Genomic DNA, 26,782 nt, shown 5'->3' with positions numbered 1-26,782 from the left:
CTGACCCCGACGCGACTGACCATTTAAAATATAAACCCGGAACCGCACGGGTCTCGGGTATTCCGTGAAGACCGCTCAAGTTCAGACACATGAAAGGATGTGACACTTGCTTTGGGTCGCACCGACCCAATTCATAGAGAAACAGAAAGCACGCGAACGCTCACCGGGAGAGACACGACGTGCTCGCACGCAAAATGAAGCCAACTTGATGTGTTGAAGGCTCAGAGCACGTTATAAAACGTATTCTTAAAATACACATTTCTGTTTTAATAAAAAGCTCATAGTAAATCATAGAATATTGCCTAAAACATAAGGTAGGCACAAAAATAATCAGTGATATATTTGCGAACCAATAAAAATTAGGGTCACAATGGCATTTCAAAAGGTCGCATATGCGACCAAAATGGTCGCAGTGTAGATCCCTGCCTCATATCGATATTTTGTGTGGCATCGATGGATCATATCGTTAAAAATTTATTTGATGCATCGACCCATATCAATGTATTGTTACACCCCTAGTTAAAAGTGATTTGGGTCATTTCTAGTCAGGTACATTGCTTTGGACCCACGAAGACATCTAACTGTGTATCCACCTTTACTGGTAACATACCCCTAAAATCTGCTTACTAGTGATCTGCATGGGTGAAGTATAATGACAACTATGGCGCAGAAGTATAAATCAGCCTTTAAAGAAATACAATCTCCTCAATAATCCACATGAGCTGAGGTATCAATTCAATTTATGAATGTGGCAGACGCTTTTATACAAAGCAACTTACAAATGCATTTAAAGGCGGAGTCCACGGTGTTTGAAAAACGCGTTGGAAAAGGAGACGGGCCGACTACCAAAACACACTTATAGCCAATCAAATCAAATCAAATGCCGGGTTGCGTATGTGTGGGGCGGGTCTATCAACAGAAGGTCCAGATTCTATTGGGGTAGGGGCGTGTTTGTTTAGGTGATTTCAAATATCAACATTGGCTTTCAAACATCATGGACTCCGCCTTTAAAGGGGACATTTCACAAGACTTTTTTAAGATGTCAAATACATCTTTGACGTTTCCAGAGTATGTATGTGAGGTTTTAGCTCAAAATATCATATAGATCATTTATTATATCATGTTAAAATTGCCAACTTTGTAGGTGTAAGCAAAAATGTGCCATTTTTGGGTGTGTCCTTTAAAATGCAAATGAGCTGATCTCTGCACTAAATGGCAGTGCCATGGTTGGATAGTGCAGATTGGGGGGGGGGGGGGGTTATTATAAGATGATCCCCTTATGACATCACAAGGGGAGCCAAATTTGAATTACCTATTTTTCCACATACTTGCAGTGAATGGTTTACCAAAAGTTCTTAGGTTGTTCTTTTTTTTACATTTTCTAGGTTGATGGTTGATACAAACACTGGGGATCCAATTATAGCACTTAAACATGAAGTCAGATTTTTATATGTCCCCTTTAAGTTTCATCAGCATGTTCGCTGGGACTTGAACCCACAACCTTTTGGGCAGCTTATGCAATGCTATACCGACTAAGCAGCAGGAACTATGGGGGTGATTCTCAATAAACCATTGAAACACCACGGCACTAATGATTTTAGCTTTAAAATGTGTAATAAAGTAACATTAAAAAGCATCAGAATTAACACAATACTGTGTTCTACCTTGCACAATGTGTGATTTCAACATAAGAATTTATAATTGGAAATTTTATCTCATTTTCTGCTGAAATTCTCATTAACGCAATGTGTCCGGCTGTGTTTGAACATGCGTTATGTTGTAATTTAATCAAATTAACACAAAAATATAAAAAAAAAAAATGGATGTTTTGCTAGACTACTTTAGATGACAGAAAAAATATTTACTGAATATTCATGTATAATAATAATGAAGAAAAATTAGGAAAATGATGTGTCCATGCCTGATGTTCTCATCCTCCGCAACACTTTTTGAGAACAGTTTAAGCACACATACAGAATTTTAATAAAGTTTGATTTTGAGTGACCAAGCACATGGACCAGTTACTTCAAGATGGCTACCAGGTAAGATAATTTTTTTACAGTTAATTTGAAATATTGTCTTGTCAGAATGCTTACACGACATTTTGATTATCATTACCGCAACAGATGCTTATTAAATGTTAATTTAATTAATAGAAGCATAATACTTTGATTTTAAATGCATGTGCAGAATCTCCAAATTATGTTCTTTCAGGTTTGTCATGTAATTTTGAAAATATGTCAGTGTTGATGTTTTCTGACTGTTGCGGTAATGAGATTTTTTAGGACTAATTTTTTAAATTATGTTACAAAAAGTGTTAAATGATAAGTAAAAGTTTTTTAATTAATGTTCCCATTTACTCCAGACTTTGTTTTTCAATGTCTGGTGGGAAAAAAAGTAAATTTAAGCAATTTTTACATTTTCATGCTTGACATGTTTAAAACCAAGTTTTCGTGAGAATCACCCATGGAGTCTACATGTATCATTTATATCTGTAGGACATACATACCAGACGGGCGCCACGTTTAATACAGAAGTTTAAAGGCTCTGGGCGCCAACAAAAATGATTACAAAAGTAGCAAAGCAAAGACGTGCATCAAAACAATCTACAATAAGGGTGCCAAAACTCGATCCTGGAGGGTCGGTGTCCCACAGAGCTGCACCCAATTCAATTAATGTGGCAGGTGTCCTGAGGCAAGTTGTAGTTAAACTCTATGCAGGACACCGACCCTCCAGGACAACGTTTGTGCACCCCTGACCTATAATGAACAAGCAAACAAACACTCCTATTATGCCAGCCAATCATAAGTCAATGTCTTAATGCACCCATGTCCAATGAACCAATCAGAGCTGACTCTACCTGTTCAGTCCAGCCTTTTTCCTCTCCAAGTCTCTTCTGCAGAGAGAAGTGATGCTTCCACATCCCTAACCATCACAAACTGCCTTTCCCGCAGACGGACAGACAAGACCAGCGCAGTGTTTTTCTGTCTTCTTGTGTTTATTTTTTTCTGCCACTCACTTCACAAGCAAATAGCTGAGGACACATGCAGTAACATGAGAAGTTCACTCTCAGAAAGACCTCTCTCTCTCTCTCTGTGTGTGTGTGTGTGTGTGTGTGTGTGTGTGTGTGTGTGTGTGTGTGTGTGTGTGTGTGTGTGTGTGTGCGGAGCGGAGCGGATTGTATTCCATCAAAAGACAACTGAGTGGTATTTGATACATGAGAGGCCATGTCTTATTGAACAGCTGAGAAAGGCTAAGATGCACAAAGTAACAAGATATACAAGCTTATATATACATATATTAACATTTACGTATACTGTGTACGTGTGTGCATGTGCGATGTAATGTTAATTAATGTTTATTATGCTAATAAAGCTTCTAAAAATCTCTGGAGAAAGCACACGTCCACTAACCCAAACATGCAGTCTAATGAGGGACCATCGACATCTTCTACCAACAGAGAGCAAAGTGTTTTCATGAGAAAGAGCCTTTATGAAGCCTCTTTTCTTACAAATCGCCTTTCATTCAGCAAAACGCAGGAAATAGGAGTCATTTCACAGCCCTTACTGGAAGACTTGATCACGTGCAGCTATTATAAGCATATACTCTGAAGAGGCATCTGAAATATTTAACTAAACAAATAATAAACATTTGAAACATACCCTACATAAAAACTGGTAGAAAAGGAGAGAAGAGTCTAAAAGAGAGAAGAGAAATATGGATCTATTTAAACCAACAATTGGGTTTGTCCATATTTTACCCTATCAATTAATATTCCATAAAAATATATCTATAGTTTTTACTAGGGCTGTCAAAAAATCAATCGCATCCAAAATAAAAGTTTGTGTTTGCATAGCATATGTGTGGGTGCTGTGTATAATTGTTATTTATATATAACACACACAATCATGTATATATTTAAGAAAAATTTGTTATATTTATGTAAAAAATATATATATTTATATATATAATATAAATTATATAAATGTATATACAGTATATAAATGCAATATTTCTTAAATATATACATGAATGTGTGTGTATTTATATATACATAATATTTACACACAGTACACACACATATGTTATGTAAACACAAACTTTTATTTTGGGTGGAATTAATCATTCCAGCCCTAGTTTTTACACTTGCTTGAGGTGGTTTTTGACCACAAAAAAAGAAGAGTAAATGCGAAAAATGGGATATGGAAACACATTTGGGTCAGTGACAAAAAAGGTTTGGCAAGATGAGAAATTCAAAAATCTTTTTAAATAACTTGTTTTAAAAGCATGCATCAGGTTTATTTTAATGCACAGGTATTTATTTATTTATTTTATGCAATAAAAAATTACATTTGCACCATTTTTATGAAAGTTAAGACTGAATGGACCTAAAATTTCAAATGGTGTTAGCGCCAATTGTGCCACAGAATGAGAAATATTAAATATTTTATCCACCTTGATAATCATAATCATCAAAAAAATATATATATTTCTAAATGTAAATTTTAATATGTTTTTGTAATATTTATCCTGACATATGCTGAACAGCTCTGTTTTTTAAATAATCTTTGACAAATTATGTAAAAATGTATGTTAAAAAAATCATATTACACTAAACTAGATGAATATATTTTATTCCACATTTTTTAAAGAATATATTATAATTTCATTAAAAAAAATACTAGTTACACCAATTCACACAGACTGGTTATACCACATTGACATTTTGGCAATTATCCCCCAAATAGTCTTTCAAAATGAAATAAAAACTGAAATTTTAGACTTGGTGCTCAAAAAAGAGAATGCAAGTAATCTGCAAATATATTTTGAAATTTTAACCCTTTTACATTTAATTGAACCATACGGACACAAAATAATTAATGTCATGTCACTGACCCATTTGCTGAATAAATTCCCACGTGACTAGGTGTGTCACGATTCTCCAAATCCTCGATTCGATTACATTTTCGATTTGAAGGTCACGGTTCAATTTGATTCTAGATTTTTTTTGCAAGCACATTTTTCGACTAGACTTTTATGAAATATAATATCTGACCTCGAACCCGTAGATGCCCTGCCATGTTAGTCTTGCTGCCAGTGGAAAAGTTTGGTACCCACGCATAGTCCTGATAAAACTAAACTTCCTGTCAGATGAACATTCCTGTCAGTAGCCTACTTTGCACCTTAAAGGTGCAGTGTGTAATTTTTAGAAGGATCTCTTGACCGAAATGCAAAACAATATACAAAACTATATTATCATGGGTGTATAAAGACCTTTCATAATGAACCGTAATGTGTTTATTACCTTAGAATGAGACGTTTTTATCTACATACACGATGGTCCCCATACATGGAAGTCGCCATTTTGTGCCGCCATGTTTCTATAGAAGCCCAAACTTTTTTACTAAGTTGTCTCAGACGATGACATGGTTGTCCGGTGGCGGCTACCGCAGCTTCTCTATGTGTTTCAAAAATCAGAGGTGAGCAGTGGACTGAGCCGTTGGTTGTAATTCGCAAACTCACCACTAGATGCTGCAAAAATTTACACACTGCACCTTTAAAAACGCGCTTTTGTCAGCCAGATTGTGAGACTATACCCCAATAAGCAATGTTTAAATGTTGTTTTCATAACTCTTAAGCAACTGAAATAAGTTGTTGTGAAACTTAAACAGATCTAGTTCAGAGAAATGACTTTTGACTAGCTGTAGCTAGCGAAGTTAGAGGGGTTGACTCGCAGCACTCAACGCGTGTTTTTTTTTTCGCTTGGCAAGCCGACCGGACGTGACATGGGGTGTGGCAGCATCGACGATTCAATTTTTTAAAGTTCGAGGTTGTGACTTAAAATCGTGACACTCTTACACGTGACTGATCATCTAGCTGTATCAGCTGATGTTGTCTTTCCCAAATATGGGGCTCGACGTCATCGCAATGCCCTTGCTGCCTGTGCCTGCATGAAAAGTCTGCATTTATTTTTCTGTGCACAGCGTTCAGTTTGGCAAATACAAGCTGCACTGCTAGTAAATTTATAACTTGCCAAATCGTAACTAAATGCAGTCCTGTCCCCCTTTTCTGAGCATGTCTTGTTTTATTTACTGTTGCTGACTAGGTTACCAATACCACCGCCATTCGTTTAAACAACTTGATGAAAACCTAATTGGCATTTGTTTGTTTTCCTTACAAATTTTTAAAAGATTTGCTACATGTTTCGATGGAAACCCTTTTATAACCTGACCAAACCCCAATAATTTGTCCTTTTAGTGAAGGACAAATTACATTTACGAGTGTTGGTATATTTTTATAAGGTAATCAAGTATCACACACCATGTTTTTTCTTTGAAAAGCTTGTATATGTTGGTTTTAGACACGATCATAAAACACGTCAAGTGAGTAAGTCTCAACTGTTTTTACCATGTCCACAATCAAATTTGCTGAAAAAGACTGTATTTTATCGTGGCTTTGCTGCTTGGAATGTTGTTCCTATAAAGATACGTAAAAGTAATTCAACACATGTGTTTAAAAGAAATTGTGTAAACATGTTGTTAAAGGTATAGACGTACTTCTGCTTGTGCTGCTACTATTAATATTTATGGGTATAGTTTTGTGATGTGACTGGATTAGTAATTGTATTTTTGTTATTATTTTATTTGTTTGAATGATTTTTTGTATTGTGCAACTCTGTGGACCCCAGGAAGATTAGCAACCACTTTGTGGAAGCTAATGGGGATCCAAATTAACAATAAACAATAAACCCACCTGCAAGTTTATGTGGCACACAATGCGTTCTGATTTTAGAGACATTGCAGAACCCAAGAACTCACTTTGTGAAGCTGTTCTTCCTCCGCACACTCAAACCAGACTCAATTAAATCACATCCATTAAAGCCTCGTCTGAGGGTTAAATATAGAAACATCATCATCATCATCATCATCCGCTGCACCAGCAGCAGGACAAAGATAAATCACTGTTAACCTCGTGATAACCGCTACTGGTTCAGCAGAGGCTTAAACAAGATCAAAACACGTTCCTGCACTGCTAGTACAGTACATCAGTTATTACAAAATGTATTATTTTAACACTATAAAAATGTTTTCATCATACTCTGCATACCATGTAGAGATGTGTGGATAAATCTTAATCAATCGGTATTGATGTATCTAGATGTTATTAGGTAAAGGAATAGTATAGTTACCCTACCAATGAAAATCCTCTCACAATAACTCTCCTCATGGCCATCCCAGGTGTAAATGACTTCCTTCCTTCAGTTGAACACAATTGAGCTTTATTAAGTAATATCCTGTTCTTCCTTTCCGTTTTGAAGCTTCAAAATCATGGGCCCTATGCAAGCTAGGAAGAGCCAAGGTATTGTTTAGGCCATGGGGTTCTCAACCTTTTGCAAGTTATGACCCACCAATGACTGTTTCAAAAATTCTGAGGACCACCTTTCTATGATAGTATCACATGATAGTATCAACGCAAAATATCAGAAAAACAACAATGCATTGTGACATGCCTTTCACATTACTAAAGTCACTAAAGGTACACCTGTAGATGAATGAGGAATATCATTGCTTCCAATGGAAAAACCAAAATCACATACAGTTGTGTTCAAAATTATTCAACCCCAACTGAAATTGATTGTTTTGGCCGTTTTGACATTGATTTTGATCATTCAGTCATCCTGCTTACAATTACATCAAAGAGGCATGTGTAGGTCAGACAAATATAACATAACATTTATAATGAAATAACCACAAATGTCTTTTCTGTGCTCACATCATTATCTGTTTTATTCAACCCCCAAGTGACATTCAATCTTAGTACTTAGTACAACATCCTTTTACAGTTAAAACAGCTTTTAAACGTGAAGCATAGCTTGACACAAGTGTCTTGCAGCGATCTACGGGTATCTTCCCCCATTCATCATGGGCAAAAGCCTCCAGTTCAGTCACATTCTTAGGCTTGCGCACTGCAACTGCTTTCTTTAAGTCCCATCAGAGGTTCTCAATCGGATTTAAGTCTGGTGACTGCGATGGCCACTTCAAAATGTTCCAGCCTTTTTTCTGCAACCATGCTCTAGTGGATTTGGAGGTATGCTTGGGATCATTGTCCTGTTGAAAGGTCCAACGTCTCCCAAGCCTCAGGTTTGTGACGGACTGCAACACATTGTCATCCAATATCTCCTGGTACTGAAGAGAATTCATGGTACCTTGCACACGCTGAAGTTTCCCTGTACCTGCAGAAGCAAAACAGCCCCAAAGCATGATTGACCCCCCACCATGCTTCACAGTAGGCAAGGTGTTCTTTTCTTCATAGGCCTTGTTTATCCTCCTCCAAACATAGCGTTGATCCATGGGCCCAAACAGTTCTAATTTTGTTTCATCAGTCCACAGAACACTATCCCAAAACTTCTGTGGTTTGTCCACATGACTTTTGGCATACTGCAGTCGACTCTTCTTATTCTTTGGAGACAGCAAGGGGGTGCGCCTGGGAGTTCTGGCATGGAGGCCTTCAGTACGCAGGGTGCGCCGTATTGTCTGAGCAGAAACTTCAGTACCCACATCTGACAAATCTTTTCTCAGTTCCTCAGCAGTCACACGGGGACTTTTTTCCACTCTACGCTTCAGATAGCGCACAGCAGTCGCAGTTAGCATCTTTTTTCTGCCACGACCAGGACGTGTTTCAACAGTGCCCTTTGCCTTGAATTTGCGAATGATGCTTCCTATGGTGTCTCTTGGTATGTTTAACATCTTTGCAATCTTCTTATAGCCATTGCCCTTCCTGTGAAGATTAATCACCTCTTCTCTTGTCTTCCTGGACCATTCTTTTGACTTCACCATGTTTGTAACCACACCAGTAAATGTTTAGAAGGAGTTGAGTAATACAGTCATTTTAAAGCTGCCTAATTGGTGCTTATTAGGCTTTATTGCTGTTCCCTGACATCCACAGGTGTTTTCAATACCTGATTGAAAACACTTCAATGAACCTCTGTTCTTCAGAGTGGTAGTTCTTTAAGGGGTTGAATAATTGTGTCAATGAAGAATTCACAAAAGAAACATTTACTACTATATTACAAAACCAATTGATGTCATTTTAGTTGCATATGGTTCTTTAAGAAGTCATTGTAGTAGGGCTGCACGTTTTCAAGTTTTTAATTAACCGTTAACCGACACCCTTAGCGGTTAATACTCGGTTAACCATATTATGCGCAAGGCAACCCAGAGATACAGACACACGAGAAAGGGGTAGTTATTAATTTTTAACACCTTTAATAACTGGTTGGACGACATTTAAAACAAAATTAATTTATAGAAATAAAACGCAGTGGTAAGGACAGAGCAGCTTAAGTATGTCACTGACTTTTGCGTTCGCGGGGATGGTAGTCTGGGCGAAGGTACTCGCAGGCTCCGCGGCCGCCTCTCTGATGCCCGGGTGTTGGCTGGGTTTGCCGCGATAGTCGGTGAAATGGGGATTGCCGGTGCTTCAGCCTCTCACCGGTTAGATCACTTGCCCACCCCGACACCGTCTTTCACCGTCGTTTTGATATTTTCTTGTAATTAAATCATTTAGCTTCGTTAGAGAGAGCAAACACTTATAACTGAATGTGTCTGCTGCATGAATTCACAGCTGAGCTATACGCGAGTCATGTCACAGAGCAGCAGGTGTCAGATTTCATTTATTTCTGTCAGAGTTTGCAAAGCGAGCTGAATGACCAGACGATAGCAGAAGCTGCGTGCTTATTGTTTTTGTTATACTGCACATATATGATGTTTAATATAAGCGAGATAGTTTTGTTGTATTTTTTATCAAGAAAAATAATAAACCCATCATTCAAGCAGCGCTTTATGGAGGAGTAGCCGGTTGCACTGCTTGGAACTGGCGAGTTCTGCGAGAATTAACTGCGCACATTGACTCAAGCACTTAATTAAACCAGCTGTTTATTCATAAGCACGCAAAGTCATACGCGATTTAATGCAGCTTTCGCAAGCGCTGCATTTAAACAATTGCGTAATTCAAAAGTGAAAGTAAAATGCGCACGTCTGCATGCATTAACCAGTGGGAAAATTCTGTCACCGCAGCAACCCTAGGTTGTACATCATGAAGTATATAAGCACTGCATTGCAATACTTGCATTTTGCCCTGTCATTCTCTATTTTAAAGTGCTCCCACGCTGTGCTTTCTTTGCCCGCTTCATATTAGAAACTGCTACTACTTGTGGATATTACAAATGTCTGGGAGCACTTTGGCGGTCTCTGGTGGTGCAAAAATGTATTACAACAAAAATTCAATGCACGCCATTGATGCCAGTTAACCGAGCAAAATGTTTCACTCGGTTAAACAATTTTTAACGGTTAATCGGTTAACCGGTTAACCATGGACACCCCTACATTGTAGGATTTCATTCTGAATACAATTACAAATGTACACTAAATTCCCTAAAACCCTTAACAGCATTGGGGGGTTGAATAATTTTGAACACAACTGTAGGTGTAATTTTGAGCAGAAAAAAAACATTTAAAGTGGAAGATGTAAAAACTGACTTTTAGGCTAAGATTTTAGACTTTATTAGTGCTCAAGGGTAGTAGCTTTGAAAAGCTACATCTTTAAAAGGTAAAATATACAGCCGCAGAAAACTTTAAGAGACCGTTTCAAGACTGTTTTCAGTTTATATAAACATACTATTTATAGGAATGTGTTTAAGTAAAAATTATAATTTTTTGTTTCATTCTATCAACTAGAGCTGCCAAACGATAAGTCGCGACTAACTGTTTCCAGAATAAAAGTTTTTGTTTACATATTAACAATATATTATGTGTGTGTAATGTATATAATAATTGTGTATATATAAATGCACACACATGCATGCATGTATATATTTAAGAAATATTTGCATGTGTATAAACATTTATATAATAATTTATATCATATATAAATATGTATTATATCAATATGTTTTTTCCTTAAAAATATACATACATGTGTTTGTATTTATATATACATAATATTTGTTGATGTACTGTGTACAATAATTATGTAAACAAAAACTTTTATTCTGCAAACGAATAGTCGTGACTAATCATTGGGCAGCCCTACTATCAACTACAAAAAAACATTTCTGCCAAATTCCTAATAAAAATTATTCTTTTATTTCCATTTATTTGCTAAAAATTGAATTAGGAAAAAGATTTTAAATACGCTTACTGCAAAGAAAACAAAGTTCAAATTCATTATCAACCACACAATGTTTTAACATTTATTTTAGGAACAATTCAAAAGTGAATATTTGATGAAATAACCCTGATGTTTAAATACTTCTTTCACGTATCCTTTCATGCTCTCAGCTTGTACATTGCTGTTGTGTTGGAGTGACTTTATGTCACTTTTGAGGTTCGCTGTTGAAAGTCAACAGACATTGGACTGAAATCATAACAATAGGCTACATTGTAGACCTGATTACAAAAGGCAAAACTGAAGTGGTCTATTCATTTTTTACGCCGGCTGTATAAAAATTATTTTTACTTCTACACATGCAGTGAATTAAAATGCGTCTTTGACGCATAAGCCAAACTGAAAGTATCTTGCACGTCAAAAAATCGTGCAAAAGGGAGTACACTGGAGTCACACAGCGGAGCACCGTGGACAGCTATTGTATATGCTGCCTTTTTTAATGTGGCACAACGCGGACGTGCTGTTTACGACCCTATTCACATGTTACTGCGTCTCTATAACAAGATTTATAAATCATTTGTTTATAGTCTACCACTGCTTACGCGGCCCACCAGATGGCGCTAGAGGGACCACTGGTGGGCGGCGGCCCACTGGTTGAGAATCACGGATTTAGGCTACAATTACTTAGATTTATTTTGGCAACCCAAATGTTTTTTTTTAAACATTTCACATACACGCGACAAGATTGTCAAAAAGATTTGCGTTTACAAGGATCGGTAAAATGTAAAATATTTAAAAACTTGGACCGCTGTTGAAATTTCTTTAGGATGTAAAGAGCTCAAATTAAATATGGAATATTGCATTTTAAAGTGATACGCGCCTTATCAATGAAACACGCACCTGGAGAGTTTGAATGCAGGCCTTTGACAAGAAGTAGTGCTGCAATAGTAAAAGTGTGAGGGAGATACACTTATCTATGCAGTAATAATAAAAACTGAGGATGCAATGCATCATATTTCAGATCGAATCAGATTGTTGACATAATAATCATATTGGAACTGAACTGAATCGAAAACATTTAAAAGAAACACTACATGTCTCCGCACATACACATTATTTTACAGACCAATAAATAAAATTAAATCATCATAATGGCAAAAGCATCTAGCAGGTTTTTTGGATGGACGATGAGGTAGGTTTTTTACTACATGTGACCGTGGACTATAAAGTGGCAAAATTTGATAACTCGGTATCTTTAGCAGCACAAACACGGTCATGTAGGTTGCCGTCATTATCGTTTTGGTTATACTCTCGCATAACACATGCGCAGGATATCACCGATATCGCAGATTCACCTTTTGTAAACTATTCCTGTAAATGGAAATATTTGTTTGGCAATTTTTAAAGCAACAAAGTAAGTTTGCTTATAGGTCTGTTTGCTATATTCCAGCTACTTTATTTGAGTACTATATCTATTAGAGCCTGACTGATATATCAGCAGGCCGATATTACGCATTTCCCAAACTATCGGTATGGGCATTCATAATGGCCGATAAATTAATATAAAAAAAACCCCGGACGAAACAGCATTCAACCATGTCATGTGTGTTGGCGTTGTATAGTTTGTCCACCAGAGGGCACTCTACAACCTCCCTGTCAGCAACACTCATGTATAACGCGTCACATATCCTGGAACCTGCGGATCCAGCCAGAGTCGGGCAGAGATAACAACGGTTAAGTGAGTTTATGGTGAGTTGGTCACGAGACAAGTATCTTTTAAAAATGCATTATCAGTTAAAGTTATAAGTTAAAACTCATAAATAACTACTAGTGATGCACCGATGTATCGGCCACCGATATTTATCGGACGATTTTTGATGAATTTGAAACCATCAGCATATCGGCAATAGCACGAGAAAGGCCGATACCGATTGTTTATTAATTAACTGCATAAAGAAATCCATTTTATGTAAAAAATGAGTTAATGTTGTTAATAAAATAAATGTTGAATAGCAAAAACCACCTTTGAAGGTTGTCATGCTGTCTTATTATATTTGTTTTAATTTGTGCCTCTCTTATTATGTTGGTCAGTTGAATGTTAATTAGATCCAATCCATGTTCAGTAAAAATTATTTGATGCAGAAATAAACTTGCTAATAGACCAACTGTATAGTATTGTATACAAGTGTTTGATATCGGTATCGGCCAGAAGTTGTCTGTTTAAATCGGTATCGGCCCAAAAAAATCCTATCGGTGCATCCCTAATAACTACAAATAACTAATGTTAGGGAAATCTGTTAATGTTTTGTTGCGTGTTTCTGAAAAAAAATCTGCCGATATATCGGAATATCGGATTTTAAAACCAACAAACATTTGTATCGGTATCGGCCTTCAAAATCCTTTTTCGGTCGGGCTCTAATATCTATCCCTACTTTTCAAATCTCTTAACAAACCTAATAACTTCCATTGCCTCTAAAAATGGCTTCTCCCTTCACCAGAATTAATCAAGAGCTCAAAATGAATAAATAATAAGATCATATGCCTAATTTCTAGAATTCAATCACATCCTGATGGGTAAAAATCAATACCCATCCTACATTATTCCTCACTAAAACAAATGTCACATTTCTGTAGCTTAACATACTGCAAATGCTATTAAATATATCAGCATGCGTGTTCCCTGGGTTCAAACCCACAACCTTTTGCGCTGCTTGCTTATGCAATGCTGTACCACTGACTTATAGAGGATCACTTACAGCCATATTTAAATAATAGTGCATGCATATTGTTTTCTATTCAAACACAATTATAATACACAATGTTGCCTTACTCTACTAGCTAATGTTTTAAATATCATGACCATATAAAGACAGAAGCGCGCTCTCTCCCACAGACCAAGAGATTCACACAAATGCAAAACTGTGCTTTTAAAAGCAGTGGCCTCAGGAACAGGACTGAAATACTCCTCTGTGGATCTCATGCTATTCAGGACAGCTTGGCACCCAAATAAACACTACAGACACACACAGCAACAGAAACAGCACACAGAGGACAACACACGGTGTGTGATTTCATTTATGGATAGATTTGTTTTATTTTGATTATGTAATTGCAAAACCTGAAAAGACACTTTGTATTTCCACAAATGCATTAATCTTTTTATATCTGCAAATGACTAAAAGTGTATTACAGTTGGTATAAACTGTACCAGTCATACACTAGGTGCAACCAGATGGTAATACCCTACACCATAGGTTTGAAGGAAAACATGCATCTACCAAGGTCAACGGAAAAAATGTAAATCAGTAAGAAACACCAAGGAGTGTCACTAAACCCTTTTCGTGTGGAACTTATCTTTTGTCATGGATTCAGTATCTGCTGTTGCTTGTTTAAAAGATGCATCCAAGCTTCTGTTAGCAAACTAGTAACATTTCTGAGAAGTTACTGGAATGAAACGCAGGCAGAGCGTCTGTGAGAATTGTAACATAGAAAGATTGTGTGTGAATATGTGTAAGTGTCCTGTACACACACACTTCAAGAATTTACGGGACTGACAACCGCATTCTATAACCGAATTAAAGGGACACTCCACTTTTTTGAAAATATGCTCATTTTCCAGCTCCCCTAGAGTTAAACATTTGATTTTTACCGTTTTGGAATCCATTCAGCTGATCTCCGGGTCTGACGCTACCACTTTTAGGATAGCTTAGCATAATCCATTGAATCCGATTAGACTATTAGCATCACGCTAAAAAATAACCAAAGAGTTTTGATATTTTTCCTATTTAAAACTTGACTCTTCTGTAGTTACATTGTGTACTAAGACGACAAAAAAATTAAAAGCCGTGATTTTCTAGGCAGATATGGTTGCTAAGGTTACAATACGTAATGGTCATGTGGTGCGTTGTAAAAATAGATACAGTGGTACAAAAAATTTCATAAAAGCGTAGGGAAACCTTGACCCGTGTATCACTAGTGACAAACGCATTTACAGGAACTCTGCATATGGTGTGGCCTACAAAACCCAATTGAACAGTTGTTAATAAAGTATGTAAACATGCATCATGGACATGACAGGTCTCTCTTCTGAAAAAATAAATGCCTAGAAGGGGATAAAGTCTTTTGCATCATGTGCGGTGCAGAAAATGACAGAGGCACAAGTGTTTGCTGACTAGTGTTGCCAGATTTTGCATGAAAAAATACAGCCAACAAGAAAAATTCAATAATAAACCAAAATAAATCCAAATGCTTTACCTCAAAGATTACAATATTGGGACCGGCAGCTTCTCACTTTAAAGGGGACATTTCACAAGACTTTTTTAATATGTAAAATAAATCTTTGGTGTCTCCAGAGTACGTATGTGAAGCTTTAACTCAAAATATCATACAGACATTTTTATAGCATATTAAAATTGCCACTTTGTAGGTGTGAAAATTTCAATGCCAAATTTCAATGACCTATTTTTTCACATGCTTGCAGAGAATGGTTTACCAAAACTAAGTTACTGGGTTGATCTTTTCACATTTTCTAGGTTGTTGGAAGCACTGGGGACCCAATTATAGGAAAAAGTCAGATTTTTATGATATGTCCTCTTTAATAATTAATGATTTAATAATTTCATGAGCCAGAAGCCATAAACGGTAAAGCACCACAACCAGTGTTGGGTGTAACTAGTTACTAAGTAATTAGTTACTGTAATTTAATTACTTTTCCCTTGAAAAAGTTAAGTAAGGGATTACTCTTATTTTTCTTGTAATCTAATTACAGTTACTTCTGATGTAACTAAATACTTTGTATACTATAATATGATAGTGGATTTAACAATGTTTTAGTTTATAATTCTCACTATTAACTGGTTGATTATTAGCATTAATATTAATGAGATGTTGGCTGTTTATTAATACTAAATAGCACATATTAATGACTGATTTTGCAAAACCTTATTCTACATCCTTAACCCTCCCCATTTCTACCAATACTTAAAATTAACAACTTATTTAGTATTTATAAGCAGTAGTTGGGAGAGAATTGGACCATAAAGTGGGACAAGAATAGTCGATGTACATTTATATATTATTTCTTTGAGCCATTTCAAGCCTATTCTTGTATCATATACTGAATAGGATTTAGAAAGTAATTAGTAATAAGTAATTAAATACTTTTTGGAGAGAGTAATTTTGTGAAGTAATCTAATTACATGATTCAAGATGTAATGAGTAACTAGTAATTAATTACTTTTTTTGAGTAACTTACCCAACACTGACCACAACAGTATGCATGTACAAAAAAGACGAGGACCTGGCAACACTGCAAGACAGCACTGAGAGAAGTAGCGTCACAAATGCGTACAACACCAAGACGGTGGTTTATTGCACAACATAAGCCTGTAATATTGTTTTGGTCAAAGCTGTGAATGATAACCAAATTAGATGGCAAAATGTTCCTATGGTTAACTTTGTGTCAATTATAGTAGTTTCGAGAATCAGTCTTGTTCTGTACAGAGACGTGGAACGATCGTTTATGGGAATCACTCCTGGATTTCAAATGTGGTTGTCGCTTCAAAAGTTAGCAGTGTGTACCGGGCAACTGAGACTTTAGACTGGATTTGTGTCACATATTTTATACTTTATACACCTGTTAAAATTTCAACATACTGGTGCCCAAAACACTACAATATATGTTAGAGCTGCACGATTAATCGTTAAAAGATCGTGATCTCGATTCGACCCCCCCAAACGATCTTAATTCAGCATTTCAACGATTCAGGTAATTATATTTTTAAGGAGGAAAGACGCAGTTTCGTCAGTTCTCTCGACAACACGTAATCACAGCGGCCGCGATGACGTCTCATTTATTGTTGCGCAAGCCTAAACTAAAGAGAATGAGTGAGGCAGAGCTATGCGTCAAAAAACGCTTGAATGCATTCTCTGGAAATCTCAAGCGGAGGTTTCCACCTTCCGATTGTTTGGCGCCGAACGTTTGCGATTGGTTGGCGCCGAACCGCGTCATAGCTCATTACCATAAAGTAATGTTAATCCATGTCTACTTATCTGAAACTTTCAGAAGCATAATTCTTAGTTTGCACCTATAAAAACTTATGTTAAACTAATGTTCAGGGGTTTTACATCTTTAAAATTAACAAAGTTCTTGAGAATCGCGAGAATCTTAATTTTAGGCAAAAGAATCGTGATTCTCATACAGAATCGTGCAGCTTATTTTCCCACTATATACTATGTTCAAGCATGCACCTTTTGTGTGTATCCTGACCAGCAAGGTCGTTCTGATGTTTACAGAGACTGATCGAATGTTTGACAGCTAACCAATTTAATCACATGGGTATTCAAGGCCCAGTCAGAATGTGAAAGTGTCCCTTTGAGAAGCTCTGTACAATTGAGCTCATATTTACCTATGTGTGTCTGTCTGTCTGTCTATGTGTGTATGTCTGTGTGTGTGTGTGTGTGTGTGTGTGTGTGTGTGTGTGTGTGTGTGTGTGTGTGTGTGTGTGTGTGTGTGTGTGTGTACATAGCAGAAGTGAGAACTTTACACAGTTCCACAATGTTATCTTACAAGCATTACTGTGCATACAGCCGGTGGGTTTTGTCCTTTGAGCCCTTTTCACACACAGATTACAGAGAATACAGGAAAACGGTGTCCCAAATTTGTCTGGGGATCATTTGATTTTGGTTTATTTCATTGATTTTCTGAAATCTTTTGTGCGTTCACACATATCACATAGAGATCCCGTAAAGACACGTGACCTATATCTGTAATCGTGCACTTGTTGAATTTTTTTCCGCAGCGTCTTAAGTTTTTTTCGGGAAACCATGCATGTGTAATTTTTTTTTTTCATTGTGAATGGTGATCTGTTGATGTTGAGCTAAATGATGACTAAGTTGTTGCGACATACCCATCTTCACCAGGACACACCCCTACGGCATTGTTCCTGCCTTTTGTTCACATAGGATGCAATCTAGTGATGGAAATTTTGATTCTTTCAAGAGATTCATTTGTTTACATATCGATCATCAAAATGATTCGTTCAGACTCAAAACAGCGACTCGCCTTCAAACTCCAAGGCTATTGGCTCCAGGTTTAAACAGTTCAGAGAGCTAACCGGTTCACTGATCTGGCATGCAATGATAATAGCGACTCGCCTGTTATGGGGGTAGAAATATGAGTCAATTGATTATGTGAACAAGAACGATTCGTTCACCTAAAAGATTTGTTTAAAAACAATGATTCGTTCACAAACATAACATCACTAACGCAATCCGAACATGTAAGGGCAATGTTACTAGGTCACCTTACAAAAACAATCCCAAAATTATGGGACAGGTTTGCGTTCACACACAGAAGGCACTCTGGCAAATTTTTGGGCATTTTCTGAGATTAATGTGCAGAAAGGTGGAGTGGGCTCAATATATCTTGATCTACATAATCTATAATAAAAGAATTCAAGTCAGCCAAGACCATGAGACCAAAAACAGGCACAATAAACATTCAAACATTTATAATTGTGTGATAAACTTCAACACTGTTTATCCAAACATTTAACAGTTCAGGTTATCTGAGGTGATCTAATGTTGTTCCTCAAAGGTTATCTGAGAGTTCTTCCAGTAAGAGTTCAGCATGAGGTTGTTTCTCTGCAGGGAACTCGCTAACACGGTTTTCCAAAATAACCTTCAGTACACATCAACAAAGTTTCATTCCCTGTGATGACATCTATGCTGGAGCAACAGTGTTTTCTTTAAAAAGCAGTAACTAAAGATAAAGCCAAGCTTAAGAGTAAAACAACATCTCTGGTGGCCTGCAGCATAGAGGCGAGTTACTAAGACTGGGATTTACCTGGAAGTCGGTGACATTTATGTATAATGAGAGCTGGGCCTCAAGAGGTTACCTGCTGGTGTAATGGTACACTGAGATTTTAGGCGTTATTTTTTTCTCTATACAGTTAAGACCACACAAATCTAGTCGGTAGTCGCATCAAACTCATACTTTGCCATTAGCTTTGTTTCACCCACAATCGCATTAAAAAACAATGGATGGAAACAAGCATAATTATAAATAGTGCATTAAAAAACACGCTCAATTGAATCAGATTCATTTCTTCAATAAAAAAAACTTGCATAAACTACGATGGAAACACTTTAACCAAGTCTCTACATTTGCACCAAAACAGTTATGACTTTGCACAATGGTTGGCATCTTGAGAGAGCATCAGATGTACATACATTACATTGCTTATAGGGAGCCTCCACTTTTTTTGAAAAAAATGCTCATTTTCCAGCACCCCTAGAGTTAAACATTTAATTTTTACCATTTTGGAATCCATTCAGCTGATCTCCGGGTCTGGCTGTACCACTTTTAGCATAGCTTAGCATAATTCATTGAATCTGATTATTCCATTAGCATTGCGCTAAAAATTACCAAAGAGTTTCGATTTTTTTCCTATTTAAAACTGGACTCTTCTGTAGTTACATCGTGTGTAATATGACCGACGGAAAATTAAAAGTTGAAAATAGTCCCGCTATTGAAAGTAACAAAGGGGACTATTTTCAGGCAGTGCCTGCTGGAAACACCAAAACTACGCCTGCTGTAGCCATGTTACAGCAGCAAAGTCCTTGATTTTTACGCCAGAATGAGAGTATAGTTCTTAGGCATATCGGCTTAGAAAATCACAACTTTTAATTTTCCATCGGTCTTAGTACACAGTGTAACTACAGTTTTAAATAGAAAAAATATTGAAATTCTTTGGGGGTTTTTTAGCGCAATGCTGATGGTCTAATCAGATTCAATGGATTGTGCTAAGTAGGGCTGGGCGATATGGCAAAAATGTGATATCGAAAAAAAATCCATATTGACCGATAACGATATACGATTTCGATATAAGATGCTAATGCTTCCAGCTTTAAAAGAGTAGCCTATGCCAACAATGACTGAAGCCACAAAAATAAGAGGGTTCATTAAAAAAAATGTAATCTGCGCCTCGTCTGTTTTTTTAGATAGCCAAACCACTTCAATATAACAGAATTTGTGCTACCTTTTTTGTCCACAATTTCATCATCTTTGGATAATTATGTATTACATATAGGCCGATGTATTTTGGCTGTCACTACAGCAACGCTACTGACAAGCAACCAAATCTTTAATTTTTCCACTTAATCATAAGACTATATTCATCTTGTTTTACCTTTTAGGCATCTGTATTAAATGTAAATATATTCGTTATGAAATTGTCTGTCAACATGATTTAACAATAGCAATAAATACAAATGATACACTGCACAGTCCTCACTGTATGAATTAAATGTGCAGCGGCAAAATTTAGTTAATAGTTAATACTAATAGTAGTGAGGAGTTTTCATTTTTTTTTGTGTGTAATGAACATTTCTGACACAGAAAGCAGCAGGCTGCTGTCACTTTAAGACCCAAGACAGCTTTGGCTTTTTTTCCGCGCTGAATACCGGCGCTCGGGTTTTTTCAGTGCTGAGCGCCGAGAGTTGAAAAATATTCAACTTTGGGTGAAAAGCTACACTCGTCAATAGCCTCTTTCACACAGTAATTCTGGTAAATTACCATGAATTTACCAGAATAAATTTACCAGTAAATACAAAAATGTGCTGTTCACACATGCAGTGACGTTCCGTCTTTTTACCAGTTAGACATCATTCACACATCAGTATCAAAATACCGGTAAACTCGGAGAGAAAGCGGAAGTTACCTGTGGCGCGCGGCGGGCGAGCTCTGTCCGTGTCGTATTTGTAAACGGCGGGTTATGACTTAATATCCACGGTCCGTATTTTGTTGTTTTCACATCTGTGGCAAGCGGTCGCGAAGTTGCTCGTGGCCAAACAAAATTGCGTTAGGCGGCGTCAAACGGAACCTGCGCGTTTGCACATTAGGCTTCACAGATGGTGTGCTAAGGACGTCGGCAATTTGGCAATTAGATGGTAAGCTGTTTTAAACAACTTTGGTGAAGAAATGTGGATGTTAACTTCAGGTGTGCTCGACTTTTAAGCAACATGTGTGTGGAAACGTCCGTAAACAGTCTGGGGGAAACCGCGTCACCTGTATAAAAAACTTTCTGATTGGCCCGCCCGATCTGTCAGCGCGGTCTGACGTCATCTAAATGCCGGTAATGCTATATTTTTCGTTCACACACAGCGCTTACCGGCAAATTACCGTTAATCTTACAACCTGTCTTACTGGTAAATTGGGAGCACTGATTTACCGGAAAGGTTCTGTTCACACATGACATGTTAACTGCAATTTACCAGTAAATTACCAGTAAAGACTGTATGTGTGAAAGGGACTAATGTCAGTTCTCACACGGCCGTCCAAATACAGTGGAGGAGGGGCGGGACATTACCACAGCAACCAACCGGCTCACAGCTGAAGTATCAGAGCTACCAAAGCGCTTGGCTGAAAATCAGCTGACATTGAGCGTCCTCAAGGCGTTTTCAGCTGCGTTTAAAAGTTTTGATGTGTCCAGCCCGTATAATGCAACCTGCTTGTGCTTTAATAAGGCGCTTGTCATTGTTTGCGATTCATGATGAAAAACGGACGTAAGTCCAACATTACACAAAAGTACTGATCAATCCATATCGAGTAAAAATGTCCGGAGCTTATCATCATTATCGCTTTAAATTCTATCACGATTCGATGTGATATCGTTTAATCGGCACAGCCCTAGTGCTAAGCTATGCTAAAAAAGGTACCGCGGTGCCAGACCCAGAGATCTGCTGAATGGATTCCAAAAAATAAATGTTTAACGGGAGTAAGAAAATGAGCCTATTTTCAAAAAAGGTGGAGTGTCCCTTTAAAACACTGATTCCTACACTGCTGCACACTCATACAGACTGATGCTGTAATGTGTTCAGATATACTTGTGGATAATAATGCATGACCGATCAATAAAACAGACATCCACAGCCTCACACAGTACACCTCTGTCTGCCTCTGTGCGTGTGTGGTAAAGCAGTTGGTACCTCAGCGTATACTCATATTATGTGTACCGTACCCGTTTGACCGCAAAGTACGGTTCATTTGGTAAGTGTGATTGTTCCGTACTGTACCAAGCGTAGTGTACCCTGGAAAATTTTGCAGAGGTGGTCTCAGGGACGGTTCGCTTTGGCAGATACGCTCCAGAATGCGAAACTTCAGCTGTCACTATAAACCCTCTGATATGCGGAGCACAAATACATACAGTCATGTGTCACCGCATCCCAAACGACCCCAGATAAAACAGCTGTGTTTGACATCAATTTATGACATTGAACAGTCCCTCCAGAAAAACGCTATTATGCGATTGCATGATTCAATGCATAGTCAGCCAAAGTCAGCATTTTCGAAGCAAAAAGTCATATCTTAGCAGAAAGTTGAGCATTTACATCACACATGCACAGCTATGTCCTCTGTTTTCATGGGAATGTTAGGAAGTGACGTAATTACTGGATGTTAACATCAATGAAAAGCTGCAAACGGGTTTTGCAAGTTCCCGCAGTTTTCACAAGTTCCTGCAATTTTGGAAGTTCCCGCAATTTCATCGCATAAATATCCCACATATTCCATCTCTTTTTTTAAGAAAATGCGCAACAATCACAAAAAAACTCTGAGTTTTTCTGGAAGGACTGATTAAATAAACACGAGAAAGACTTAGCATATTAGGAGCGGTCTGCGCTCCAATAACTCTTGTGTTGCTTTAATATCATAAACTTAGAATTGTGATAAACTCCATCGCACATATCTTCCAGTTTTCTTCAAAACAATTGCATCGTTTAATGATGCAAACATACCGTACTCGGGTATGGATCATAAAGTGTGAAGTGCAGACGAGCGTGACAATCATACTCTGATACAATTTGGTCCAGTTAAGTATATTTGAGTACACCCTAAGTCTCAGCAGCTGAAAGATAAGAAGCTAGAAAGAGAGAGAGATTCTGATATAGTTAAAGTGGAGCAGAGTGATTTGGTGTAAAGAGAAAAGCAAAAAACCCTGACAATAGCCTCTTTCACACAGTAATTCTGGTAAATTACCATGAATTTACCAGAATGAATTTACCAGTAAATACAAAAATGTGCTGTTCACACATGCAGTGACATTCCGTCTTTTTACCAGTAAAACATCATTCACACATCAGTATCAAAATACCAGTAAATTCGTTGAGAAAGCGGAAGTACTTGTGGCGCGCGCGTTGAGCTCAGTGTTGTATTTGTAAACAATCCACGTCGTTCATATCCACGGTCCGTATTTTGTTGTTTTTACATCTGTGGTAAACTCTGGCAGTCGCGAAGTTGCTCATGACCAAACAACATTGCATGAGGCGACGTCAAACCGAAAATGCATTTTAAACAACACTACTGTTTGCACTTTAGGCTTCACAGAGAGCGTGCTAAGAACGTCGGCAATTCGGCAAGTATGTGGTAAGCTGTTTTAAACAACTTTGGTGAAGAAATGTCGATGTAAACTTCAGGTGTGCTCGACTTTCAAGCAGCGTGTGTGTGGAAACGTCCGTAAAACAGTGCGGGGGGTAAACGCGTCATCTCTATTAAAACATTATGATTGGTCTGAAGCTGTCAGCGCGGTCTGATGTCGTCCGTTCTAAATGCCGGTATTCCTATATTTTTCGTTCACACAAAGCGCTTACCGGTAAATTACTGGTAATCTTACAACCTGTCTTACTGGTAAATTGGGAGCACTGATTTACCGGAAAGGTTCTGTTCACACATGATCTGTTAACTGCAATTTACCAGTAAATTACCAGTAAAGACTGCATGTGTGAAAGGGACTATTGTAATATAACTAAGAATACTGCAAATGACACATTCACTACCACTACCACGGTTTTACTCTCTCAAAGCAAGACTTTAAAGTGCTTTATTATTTACAATACTCCATTAACTCTACCAGCATAATAAAACAAATACACATCATAAGATTGTCATAACATTGCATTGCATCTGAAGATGCTTATTATAGACATATTACACCTATAATAAGATGTGCGACTTTGTTGCAAATTATTTTGGTGCTTAGAGATTTAGGGACATTTTACAACATCCCAAGACCCCTCAACATTCTGCATTTAGCATAACTACAACATAATGTCTATGATAGGGCTGTGACGGCATGGGATCTTTTTTCTTACCACGGTGAAGAAGCAACAAATCATGAGGTTTTGGCTCTGACATTTCCCTGGACAAGAGATGTTGTTTATGCACGCAGGGGTTTGTACCGTTCCCTGGCACGCAAGAAATATCCGAGCGCTGGGCATCAACAACGCACTCGAATTAATGGCTTCATGTTTAAGAAGCTTGCAGTCGTGACAGTGTTTGTCTGTATTCATTTAACATTATCTGTAGACACCAAGTACTGAAACTTAGTAATAAAATCCCCAATTTGTTTAATGGACTGTCGCTCCCCCTTTTGCAGGACGCTTTTTTTCTCCAAAAGCCCTTGAATATAGGACGGAAGACAGTAAATTATGATAAACAATGATTAATGTGTATAGTTCATATCACACAACATATGCACTCACACCTTTAACTTTTTCCAGCAAAAAAATAAAGCATAAAAAAGTGCGGTGATGACTTCATCTCATTACCGCAGTGATACGGTAACGCGGTTATCGCATCGCCCAAAATGACACATTATCATGGTATATTACAACCAAAATCTGGGTTTGTCACACTGAAGGTATTTAAAATTACTAGTGAATATAAAAGATGCTTAAATGTGATTAAAAATAATCATTTATACATTCATATAAACTTTAACCCAAAAATATTCATGTTCATGTGTATCAACTACCAAATAACAGCACTGCAAATTTCAATCTAATTATGATATAGGAGTATCAAAGTGATTTAATTTTATTGCCACATGACCTTACCCAGATAATATTAAATCACAGACTGCGTCATATTATAGTTATATTTCCTAACATCAGTTACGTCACGATATCACTCCAGATCACGTCATCAACTACTTCATCTTTAACACCTTCTATTATCATTTTAGCTAGGCAAAAACAATACAATCCACAACATCATAACAACTTCTTCATCTAAACAAAACGACACAATAAAGCTCTACATCATAATATTAGTTTTGTCCTTACAGTCACATACGACAGCTGACTGTTCTGGAGCAAACAAAGTGGCAATGAGTTTCATTTACCACACTCACATGTGGCCAGCGCTGACACAATATAAACAATTCTGCTCATGCACTATACTAACGGAAAAGATTATTTATTAATGTGAACAAACGGGCTTTTGTTTATCTGACTCTTGCTCTCCTGTAATCTCTGGGCCAGGAATCATTGAACTGTGAATGCTAAATATTGAACGCTATTACTGTAAGTGCCAGTTTCTCATTGATGCACACTTAGTGTTGCGCTTTTCTGAAATCTGTCGTTGCAAAAACAAAGACTTTTTGTTCATGTGCTTTTGTTTTACATTACCACCACCCAGTCTACACAGCTCGCAACGCGACACAACTAAACGCTCACAATATGATAAATAAACACAGCCAGAAGTGTCCAGAAAAACGCGCGCGTCCGTATAGCTTTGTTGGCCGCGTTTTGGTTTTGTCGTGTTGCTCCCTGGAAGTGTAGATGGGGTGTAACTCGAATTACCAGATTAAAGGTGTCAAGCCTGAAGATGTAGGCTATCAGTTATCTAGGTTAGCCTAGCAACATCAGCTCATTGAAACAAAGCGCTGGACTCTTTATGTTTACCGTAAAAAGTTTAAACCATTAAGTCATTGCAAATCGCAAGCAGATGCGTCAGATCGAGCAAATCACAAGTGTGTTTACATTATAACGTGTACATAATAAGCAATGTCATTTCTAACTTGTCCCAGAGCGGGGTGATAACGTGGAGCAAACTTCTTTCCCTCTCCTACTACTTCATCTTTGCCCATTTCTTACTGGTTTCCAGCGGTCTACTGTACCCATCATAACACGGAAGCAATTGCTGGGGTATTTAATGCGCAAAACACACACAAAGCGTTATTTATTGAAGACTAACGCTGGTTTATCCTGTGTTTGGTAGAGTTAAAGTGTCTGGACGGTCCCAAACCCTTCCCCCGCTCACTCTGTCTGCACACCGCCATGTTGCAGTCCTCACCGGCTGCGTCCAGGCGCAACAATGTTTCAAACGCATAATCAAGATGATACATTAACGCCATCTCACCTTAGCGATCGCTCTCCTGTACCGCATCGCGGCCTGCTGGATGAGCGCGTGCACTTTAAGGTTGCCGTCTCCGCACGGAACCACGACCCGAGTTCTGCCGAAACACACCGTCACTTTCATAGTTTCCACTCTCCTTCCCGAATCCTAGGGGAAACTCGGGATCAAGGGTTCCCGGGCCTCGATGTCCGGATCATTAATAATCTTTGGTTTTGTACCGTTGCGGCTCAGAAGTTAAAATCGGTACCCGTTCCGTTTCATCGCGTCGGTCGTTGCGCGGCGGTGTATGACCACCTGTTTAGTGTTTGGGATTGTGTACGGGAACCGCGCAGTCCCGAGTGCGTCCAGAGGCCACGCAAACGGGATTCCGACGCCCTCTGGCGGTGAAGAGATGTGCACGCGCTACAACTGTCTGTGTGT

The 26,782-nt window shown here is 37.8% G+C and overlaps 1 protein-coding gene across 3 annotated transcripts in view; it reads right to left on the bottom strand.

The window, feature by feature from the left end:
- The window catches only part of pard3ab (par-3 family cell polarity regulator alpha, b), a 146,321-nt gene extending 119,539 nt beyond the window's left edge, over nucleotides 1–26,782 (bottom strand). The window contains exon 1 of one of the 3 annotated variants that reach the window (XM_055203292.2): nucleotides 26,366–26,782. In XM_055203292.2, the coding sequence (XP_055059267.2) occupies nucleotides 26,366–26,485 (120 nt within the window). In that variant the 5' untranslated portion in view covers nucleotides 26,486–26,782. The remainder of the gene's footprint in view (nucleotides 1–26,365) is intronic. The other 2 variants (XM_055203291.2, XM_055203293.2) reach the window with 2 other exon arrangements.

This window comes from Misgurnus anguillicaudatus, chromosome 2, assembly GCF_027580225.2.
Source record: "Misgurnus anguillicaudatus chromosome 2, ASM2758022v2, whole genome shotgun sequence".
In the NCBI taxonomy this organism is placed as follows: Eukaryota; Metazoa; Chordata; class Actinopteri; order Cypriniformes; family Cobitidae; genus Misgurnus; species Misgurnus anguillicaudatus.
Note: the sequence above shows the minus strand (reverse complement) of the source record. Positions and strands in the feature narration are given on the sequence as shown.